Raw genomic sequence first — 10,314 nt, 5'->3', positions numbered from 1 at the left:
TGCCGATAGTTATTTTAATGAGAAAGGAAATGTTTTTGTCAGATTTTTCTAGTTAAAGCAACCACGCATATACATGTTTATATATCAAATTCTTATATACACGTATATCTATATGTATAATGAAACATCTGGGAGTCTAGCGTATCAAGAAGCGTAGCTGAGGCAATTTCAAATGTACGCACAAATTTATAAGGTCTAGGGGGCGCGTAGGCGGAGTAGTGATGGGGGTTCATGTTGCAAAGCCCCTGGCAGCTCAAAGGATTAAGTCATTTAGGAATGATTGGATTATCATGGTGGCTGATTTGTACCATTCCGCGTTTTTGTCCCGCGACCCAGCCAAGCGAAAAGTCGAGAATTAACAATTAAAATGGCGGGGGCGCGGAGCGAAAACACGCTGATTAGCGGGGCCGCGGGGCGAAAAGTCGAGATTAAATTGTAAAACCGCGGGGCCGCGTAGCGAAATATTTATTGTTATAGGGTGCTAGTTAGCGTGCTGTGATCCGCGCCCCCGCCAAATTATTCTTAAAAACCTCGACTTTTCGCTTCGTGCCCCCGCTAATTAGCGTGTTGTCGCTCCGCACTCCCGCCATTTTTATAGTTAAAATCTCGTGTTTTCGCCCCGCGCCCCCGCTAATTATTGTGTTTTCGCTCCGCGCTCCCGCCGTTTTATACAGTTATTAAACATCGTTTGACATCCCCGATAATTAGCGTGTTTTCGCTCCTCGTCCCCGCCGTTTTATTTATTGAATCTCGTCCCGCGACCCCGCGGGCGAAGTTTTTTTCCGTTAATCTCGCCCTGCGCCCCCGCTAATTAGCGTGTTTTCGCCCCGCGCCCCCGCTGTTTTATTTCTTAAATCTCGTCCCGCGCCCCCGCTTATTAGCGTGTTTTCGGCCCGCGCCCCCGCCATTTTAATTGTTAATTCTCGTCCCGCGACCTCGTGGGGCGAAGTTTTTATATCTTAAATGATATGCTCTGGGCACTATCTTGTTGCATATCAATGCATTCTGGCCAATTTTCTTAACTGGCCAATTTTCTTAACTGGATGGTGCTTATTTTAATACTGAAATAGTTTAATAATTATGATAAAGTCTTTCAAAGTGAATGCATTTTTTTGAGAATTTAAACCATATTTATGTGATATTTTATGGTCATGAAATTGTATAAATTATCCGACATATTGAAAAAACAATATCTTTGTAACGCGCATGACACAACTGAAACACCGGGAGACGAAAATTAAGAAATAAAACTTCGCGAAGCGGGGTAGCGAGAAGAGATTTAAGAAATACAACAGAGGGGCGCGGGGCGAAAACACGCTAATTAGCGGGGGCGCTGGGCGAGATTTAAGATATAAAATGTCTATAATTCCCACATCTCTGACACGGGCGTATTTTCCTTGTTAAAATACACCGAAATAGTCTAGCATTGATTCTTTTAAAAAATGAAAAACTTCAATCGGACCTTGTACAGAAAGTGCCGGTATTTATTTTACATATGAGGCTTATCACAAAAGAAGTTGATTACGTTAATTACAAATCAGAGACCGTTTTTTATATATTTATAAAAATGAATGATTTTATGTAGATATAGTACATATAATAAAAAACAAAAATACGGTGTGTTCTTTCCATAACTGAGTTTTTACATTGTGTTCTCATTCAAACGATCACATTTTTTTTTACCTCTTTTGCGTATTGCAGCTACGCCACTGGTATCATTGTGCATACATGCACCCTTACACAGTATATAAACACTCTTACCATTTCGATACGAGCAGTAGCTGCAAAAGGTAGATTTATAACGTCGAAACAGTGCACAAGTATTTCATCTCAAGTCATGTTGATAATATTTTGTGTGATTTTGATGCTGTCTGTGGCTGACACAGAGTCGATGCCTGATGGGAGTAAAACTGGTAGGTTTTGATTTTTTTTTTCATTTAAAGAGGTTAGATTTTACAAAACATTTTTATTTTCAATAGGAGTTGAACTTCTTTACTAATTTTTTCTAGAAAACTAAAATATTTGTCACCAGGACGCCGGTTGCGTATTCCGAAATCTAGACTTCCAAAAATGTAACACCGGTATATCATAATATTTTCCTACCAATGTAAAACCTCACAACCATAGAACTATTTATGGCAATTAAGTTTCATAATGCATCTGGTTAATTTGATACACATATATAGGTTATCGTATCACAAAGACAGCTCATTTAGTGCATTGTGAGTATATCGTATCAACAAAGACAGATCATTTAATGCATTGTGAGTTTATCGTATCAATAAAGACAGATCATTTAATGCATTGTGAGTTTATCGTATCAACAAAGACAGATCATTTAATGCATTGTGAGGTTATCGTATCAACAAAGACAGATCATTTAATGCATTGTGAGTTTATCGTATCAATAAAGACAGATCATTTAATGCATTATGAGGTTATCGTATCAACAAAGACAGATCATAAAATGCATTGTGAGGTTATCGTATCAACAAAGACGGATCATTTAATGCATTATGAGGTTATCGTATCAACAAAGACGGATCATTTAATGCATTGTGAGTTTATCGTATCAACAAAGACAGATCATTTAATGCATTATATGAGGTTACTGTATCAACAAATATATAGTAATCTTCTGATGAATTAATATTAAATAAGGTTATGAGAAATACTCGTATTATTGATAGAAAAATACAAATGTTTATAAAAATCACAGTGATTGGTAGTTTGTTTAATAAAATTAAGGCCCTGAAGACATTTGTATTTTTTCCTCTTCACAAATTAATTGTAGATCACCCGATAGTGAAACATTCATATAAATATTGGAGTGAAGACAATAAAAATTGTTTTTATCTTTATAGAAATCTTAACCTTATAATTAAAACATTATTTTATCATAATGACATTTCGTTTTTCGTCACGTGGCATTTGAAATTCAATGAATTGTTCAAATATATTTATGTATTTGGATAAACTGATGACGTACGTACATTAAGTAACGTACTATTTCAGTGTAATACAATAAGCATCTTTTCATAAAACAATAAAATAAACTTTTTTTTAGTTAAATTACCTTGAAATGCTAGACGTAATTACATTAAAGGAACGTTTCTATAAATAAAAACTTTGGCAACGGGAAATAAAAATAGTTCTGGGAAAATAAAGCAGACGACATTTCTTCGTTTATTTGTTTGTGATTTGATTATGCGAGGATTAAAATGTGTTGGCCTTCTAGTGACAACTTACATATTTTATTCTTACTGTCCCGAAATAAATGGGACAAACGCAACGCAGGCGGAAGTTGGTGAGGAATCGGCGCGGATGCATGATGACGTCATTGATTTGTCTAACAAGGAGTTCAAAGAATCGGTTAAATTTATCAACAGTTCAAACCTATATACTAAAGTATCAGACGTTTTGATTTTCTATGCGAAGCATTTTATGATATACGACAAAATGACAATGAAGACAAAAAGCGGTAAAATAACAGTGCCCCTAACGGACAAAATTCAGCGAAATCTTTCAATAATGGTTAATCATATAATGATACTTGAGTATGCATCAACCGCTTTAAAAGATGGTTCGTTTGATTATACGAACCCTTTCGACAGATTCCGCTTTATTCGTAACAACACAGTTGTGATGGACCAGATTGTCGAGCACATAAACGCTTCTTTCCGTTTCCATAAAGATATTGAAAATCCCGAAAAGTTGAAAGTTTACAACGAACTGAAATCTGATGAAAGGAGTTTAAAAGTTGGACACTTGTACAAAAGTATGAGCGATCTCATTCAAATACAGAAGGAAGCCCTGCCTAATTTCTCTGACTTGGTATCTGGGAAATTGTCCGGAAGTAAATCGTCTGCTCTAAATGCGGAAGAATGTCTGCACCTGGCAGAGTATGTTAGCGTTGACAATACAAGTATAGCCGTGCAGTTCTATGAGGCGGCAGTGAGAAGGGTAGATCAATATTGGGCTTTAATGAGGAACAAAACACAGGTATGTTTTCAATATTTGAAACACCGATTTTCATAGGATAATTGGGACATTTATGTTATTTATTAAAACGTTTTTAAAAATTAATTTAAACGATTTTTGACAAGTTACATGGCCATATATGAAATAAACGGTTGTTTGAGATTTGCGAGGCTATGCGAGGGTTATATTGCATACAACCGTATAATTATGGCCATATAACCTGTCAGAAATATTTATGACGAATTTATAACACAGGAGGCATCATTTCTAAGAAAAAAATATGTGCAGACATACTGTATATATATACATTCCTTAATAAGAGGAAATATAAAAAATTTTAATGGATTTACAGCAGCCGTGTTTACAGCACGTGTAACTACACTTGTCGTATTTGTAACGTCGCTTTTCATTGAATAATCGCGACGTTTATATATGCATGCAGTTTTATATACACGGCTGTTGTCAATTTATGAAGAAATCTCACTAAATACAATTGTATAACCTCTATTTAAAATACAGACGATGGTTATCGTTAAAGTTTCCAATATAACTGTTGATCCAGCAAGATATAATTTATGCCTCTTCATATTCCTGATTGCCCAAATGTTTAAATAACTAAGTCAAAATATGAGCCGCGTCACGACAAAACCAACGTTATGCGTTTGCGAGACCAGCCTGCGCCTGCGCATCGACGCAGTCTGATCAGGATCTATGCTGTTCGCTTAGAAACCCTATAACAAGTTGAAAAACTGATAGCGAACAGCATGGATCCTGATCAGACTGCGCGGATGCGCTTTTTGGTCTGTATTCATGTTGGTCGCAAACGCATTACGTTGGTTTTGTCGTGACGCGGCTCATATGTCATTCAGTATGAAAAATAACTATGAAATACGCCTTTTGTCATACATTATTGACGAATTTGAAAAAGAAAAATATTTCTATGAAAATATTATAAATATCATAACAATTTTATCAACAGAAATCTCATCATGGAAAATATAAGATATTATAAACTTTTCTGTTTGTATCAGATAGTGGAAAAAGTCATTGAATTCTACAGTCAACAAGGCTCGGAATGTGAAAACAGAATACAAAAACTGAATAACAAGATTGAACAAATAAAACTTCAAAGAGAAAAAGATGAGGCTGACGACGACGACGACGATGATGTTGACCACGACGAAGATGATGATGACGGAAAGAAAAAAGATGCAAAGAAGGACGGAGAAATTGGGGATTCAAATGCACCAACGGTGGATGATAAGGTTGTTGAACCAGAATCAGACAATTCTGACGAGGAAAAATCTGATAATAATGAAGATGCATCAAAAGACGATAGCATTACCATTGACGAACATGATATAAAATGCTTCAGAAAAATAATCAAGAAATCATCCAGGCATGACGAATTGTAAAAGATATTTTTGTTTCTTTTCCGATCTCAAGTGGCGGTAACATTTCCATTTTTCCTCTTATTTAGATCAAATCCAGCCTGCTCCTCCTTCGTGATTGTCTAGACTGTTTACAGTCGGCTGCCCGTTTTATACTTTTTGTCAACATGTAATGTCATGTAATATAATATAACAGGCACATGTATTTTTGTTGTTGTTTGCAGTATCAAAGCAAAAAAAAACTAAACAAAAAGTTCATACAATTTTATTTTATGAAATAATAAACACAGTTATTTTATTTTATGTAATAGATATCTTACGATATTTGTAACATGGTATCAAGTGCATCGAAAGCAGGTCCGTGCTGGTCGCAAACCCATTATGTTGGTTTTGTCATGACGCGGCTCATATGTGTATTTAATGGTGACTTCTGTGTATTTTCAGATGCGAATTTTTAGAATACACGTTTTTTTAAACAATCCCCCAGAAAATTTCAGATATTAACCTATATAATGAATCACACATTGTTTTCCTTTGATTTGATAACTTAACATATGCTGCTTAACAAAATACATGTATCTTAGCATCTAAAGAGTTATTTTTTGACATGTTTGTCCAATACAATTTAGATTTGCTCCCGTATTATCTAACTAAAACGGTTCAAAATTACTGCTCCTTTGGGGTTATTACTACAGAGTTACGCAACAGTCAGGTCAACTATGGCGACGTTAAACCGGTATCATACAAATTATCACGAAAAGTGATGTACTTTACAAATATCTGAAAATGTCTGAAAATTTTCCAACTGCCGGCGTTACCTACTAAATGTATAATTATTATGCATATCTAGCAGTTTGGTGCGACCATAACAAATTGCATATACATGCATATGTATGTACGTACACATCGCGTGAGCTTTATTAAAGATTGGCATATAATAATCGTGAATTATTCCATGCGGTCTGGAGACCGCAGGGTATTGGTACGCGTTTAACTTTTGAGGCATGGAGGAGCACGTTACCTGTTTTCGGTACATGGAGGAGCATGTGATCTGTAAACCGTACATGATTGGTTAATTGACCTTTTAGAAAACCTAGCTAAATAACGTTTACCGGTACGTTACGGATTTACCTGTAGGGAATAAGTCCGAATTAAACCTAATTAAGAACAAACAAAAAACTATTGCGTGATATTTCTAATTTTCTATAATTATTTTACCGTTTAAGGTGGAACAACTTGAATGATGTGTTTGAAATTATCAATGTTTCTTTAATATCTATCTCAAATTTTACGAACAATAAATTGTTTATACTGAAAATCTACAAAATTAAAATATTCGTAGTGGCATCTGCAATAATAAATAGAGATATTTTCTGCGTAAACTTGTGTGTTTACTTTATTTATTTTTTGCTCGGAATTATTCATAAAATGGTAGGCCTATTTAATAATTTCCTAAAAAGAAAAAATTGTTTTATGTTCGACCTTCTCCGGTCTTCAACGGTCACCAGTTTCCAAAGACCTTCTTCTGTATTAATCGTTTATTCAATTGTCAACTATATTCCTGATACAAACGTTTATTCATCCCCCTTCCCCCCCCCCCCCCAAAAAAAAAAAAAAAAAAAAAAAAACCTGCTAGTGTTGGTATGCACAAAACACATTTTTATTTTACATTGTATTTTTAGGGGAAAATAACAAACATTTGAACTTTTTTATCTTTGTTTAATAAAAAAATTAAAAATTAAACTACAATATAACTGATTAAATCGCAATATAACTGAGTAACCCACAATATTACTAATTAGATCACGATATAACTGATTAAATTACAATATGACTGAGTAAACGACAATTTTAACTGATTAAATCACTATATAACTGATTAAACTACAATTTAACTGATTAAATCGCAATATAACTGAGTAACCCACAATATTACTAAATAAATCACTATATAACTGATTAAATTACAATATAACTGATTAAGTCACAATGTATATATATGTATGTATTGCTTTTGTTGTTGTTGCACTAAATCTATCGTTACATCTAGGCACTGTACCAAAAGAAATAAAATGTCCACCATTGACAACTTTCGGTAGAGGAGGAATACTAAGCATGTGTGACCAAGGCACACGGTGTAGTGATGACGCCCAATGTGACATGAAGTCGAGGTGTTGTCCTACCAGATGTGGTTTTAGTATGTGCCTGTAATTATAAAAGGTCAGATTTTTTTTGTCATTGCTCATGGTGTATCGAGAAATAAGATAAAAGCACAGTCATATGGTAGATAAATGTGATGAACATAAAATTAAAAATAAAACTTATATCAGCTTAAAATTCTAATTTTATCAAGTTTTCTTGAAATTGAACAAAAGTGCTTGGTGAATATCGAACAGTCTGATACCTGACTCCACGATGAGATAATTTCCGTCCTGTCTGGAATCAAGCTTCCTGCAAATTGTATTTAAGTATTTGGACCACCCTTAACTTCTTGCTTATGCTCTTTTCGAAAATGTTCCAATGATACCGATAGTTTAGATAATTAGATTAAAACACGTTGGAATCTTTAACATAACGCCAATCTTGTTTACATGATACGGAATTTTCACTCGATTCGCCAATATTTCATTTTTTTCTTTAATATTAGATTTGAATAAAGAAACGACAAAGTTTTGGAGATTTTCAAAACCGGATTTTCTTTTTCAGGATTGCCATATGATGCGTGAAATTTATACTGGCGTAACATTGAGCAAGGTCTTTGTGTGTTGCAGATCTTTCCTGGACTTTGTTGGAATTTTTTAAATAACATTAACACAGTGAATTTCTTTTGTAAAACCTTGCATAATGATTTCTTTAAATAGTATATTAATCTTTATATATTTATCCATTATAATAAATTTATTACTGAATATGATACATATTTTCATTTCCCATCCAGGTTCGTTGGAGGCGATTATAGGTTTAAATCCCTTCCGTCCGTCATCACATCCGTTAAGTATTGATCCTTTCATTTGTCCTTTACAAAAATAAAGAAAATAATACATGTGCATACTACTTACATGCAACTTCAACACATTTTTGATATGTCTGCGTTTAGAAGTAAATAGCAGTCATATGTATTCTTATTTTTTTCAAGACGACTATAGGTTCATACCTCGCCAGTCCGTTATCCCGACCATACGATATTGATACCGTCATAAATGAATCAAAGTGCTGAAGGCACTGCAGTTGGGACGTATGAAGGATCAAATAACTATTTTTTCTATTTCGGGGCAGATAATTCAATGAGTGAAGGGTCTTGCCGGTTGATAAATATAAAGTGCACAATTCAGTAAATGAACAGTAGTTGATACAATAATTCTATGACACACATGTTCAAATATAATATTTAGGTTACATGTACTTGTAGGTCCATCATAAACCGTTATTGGCCCTTTTTGACAAGAGCAACAAGTGAAAATAGAGCTTCCAGAGGAATCTGCAAGCTCGATGTTTTTAACACATGATATAATAAAGTGAGACAAAGCTATGAAAAAATAATCAATGGTGATATATATCAAATTTTCTGTATCAGTATCAAGTAAACACTCAAATGGTCAATATTTTTTGCATCACATTATATGAATGTGACCATGTCATTAGAACTTATAATGGCTTTTGTTTACTGCACTTCTCATGCTAATCTCTTTCACTGTATAAAGTTAATAAAGTTTCAATCAAATTCCTTCAATATTTTAATCCTCTCTCTGAACAGTATCATGAAATATATACGGAGATAATTAAAAAACTAAGTAATGTAGAATTTCTGTTATTTGACACAGGACTTCTGCTAACTAGTCTCTACAACTGTATTTAGTTTGAGTGTGATATCATTGAAAAGATTTACTCCAGACAACCATTATTCTAAATGTTGTTGTACATGTATTTTAAGAGATGATAATTGTAAAATTAAGCTAGAAAAAATTAGGGTTCTTTGACAAAACACTTTCTTTCACTTGATTGTTTTCGCTGTGTAAAAGTTTAATCAAATTTCATCAACTCTTTCCAGTATTTCTCTGGACAAGCATAATTAAGTACATATATAATAAAGGTAGATAATTAAATAAGAGGGCCATGATGGCCCTGAATTTGCTCACCTGTATATAGCCCCATCCCCTGCAAGGCCAGTTTTAACCCAAGGGCTTTTATTTGAACAAACTTGGTAGACATCCATAAGAAGATGATTCATGCTAAACATCTAAGCTCTAGCTTATTGGGTTTTTTAAAAGAAGATTTTTTAAGTTTTTACTAACACATACTGTTAAAAACAATGACAACCCTGGAGCAGGGCCAGTTTTGACCTCAGGGCTTTTATTTGAACAAACTTTGTAGACACTCACTAGAAAATGTTTCACCTAATTATCTAAACTCTAGCTATTTGAGTTTTTTCAAAGAAGATTTTTCAAGTTTTTGCTATACACATATAAGGAAGATAAATGACCCCTGGGGCGGGGCCAATTTTGACCCGAGGGCTTTAATTAGATCAAACATGGAAGACACCCATTAGAACATGTTTCATGCTGAATATTTAAGCCCTAGCTCTTTGAGTTCTTTAAAAAAAGATTTTTGAAGCTTTTACTATATGCATACATGTATAGGGAAAACCAATGATCCCCTGGAGCAGGGCCAATTTTGACCCTGGGACTTTTATTTGAACAAACTTGGTAAACACTCATTAGGAGATGTTTCATGCTGAATATCTTAGCTCTAGCTCTTTGGGTTTTTTAAAAGAAGATTTTTTAAGTTGTTACTATTTGCATTTAAAGAAAATTAATGACCCCCTGGGGCAGGGCCAATTTGACCCCAGGGCTTAAAAATCTTTGTAGACAATCACAAGAAGATATTTCATGCTTAATATCTAAGCTCTAGCTATTTGGGTTCTTTCAAAGAAGATTTTTTAAGT

General features: G+C 34.2%; 1 protein-coding gene and 1 long non-coding RNA gene across 2 annotated transcripts; both read left to right on the top strand.

The window, feature by feature from the left end:
• Positions 1-1,779: 1,779 nt before the first annotated feature.
• Positions 1,780-8,275, top strand: LOC132735244 (uncharacterized). The gene is made up of 3 exons (XR_009626428.1): positions 1,780-1,913; positions 7,423-7,592; positions 8,079-8,275. It is a non-coding gene; the product is annotated as an uncharacterized LOC132735244 (long non-coding RNA).
• LOC132735241 (serine/threonine-protein kinase rio2-like) lies at positions 2,968-5,958 on the top strand. The gene is made up of 2 exons (XM_060722172.1): positions 2,968-4,002; positions 5,013-5,958. The coding sequence occupies exons 1-2, from the start codon at positions 3,208-3,210 to the stop codon at positions 5,394-5,396; spliced, it is 1,179 nt and encodes a 392-aa protein (XP_060578155.1). The 5' UTR covers positions 2,968-3,207; the 3' UTR covers positions 5,397-5,958.
• Positions 8,276-10,314: the final 2,039 nt, after the last annotated feature.

This window comes from Ruditapes philippinarum, unplaced genomic scaffold (assembly GCF_026571515.1).
Source record: "Ruditapes philippinarum isolate M1 unplaced genomic scaffold, ASM2657151v2 ctg538_1_1_1_1, whole genome shotgun sequence".
NCBI classification, from domain to species: Eukaryota; Metazoa; Mollusca; class Bivalvia; order Venerida; family Veneridae; genus Ruditapes; species Ruditapes philippinarum.
This window is presented reverse-complemented; position numbering and strand designations above follow the sequence as displayed.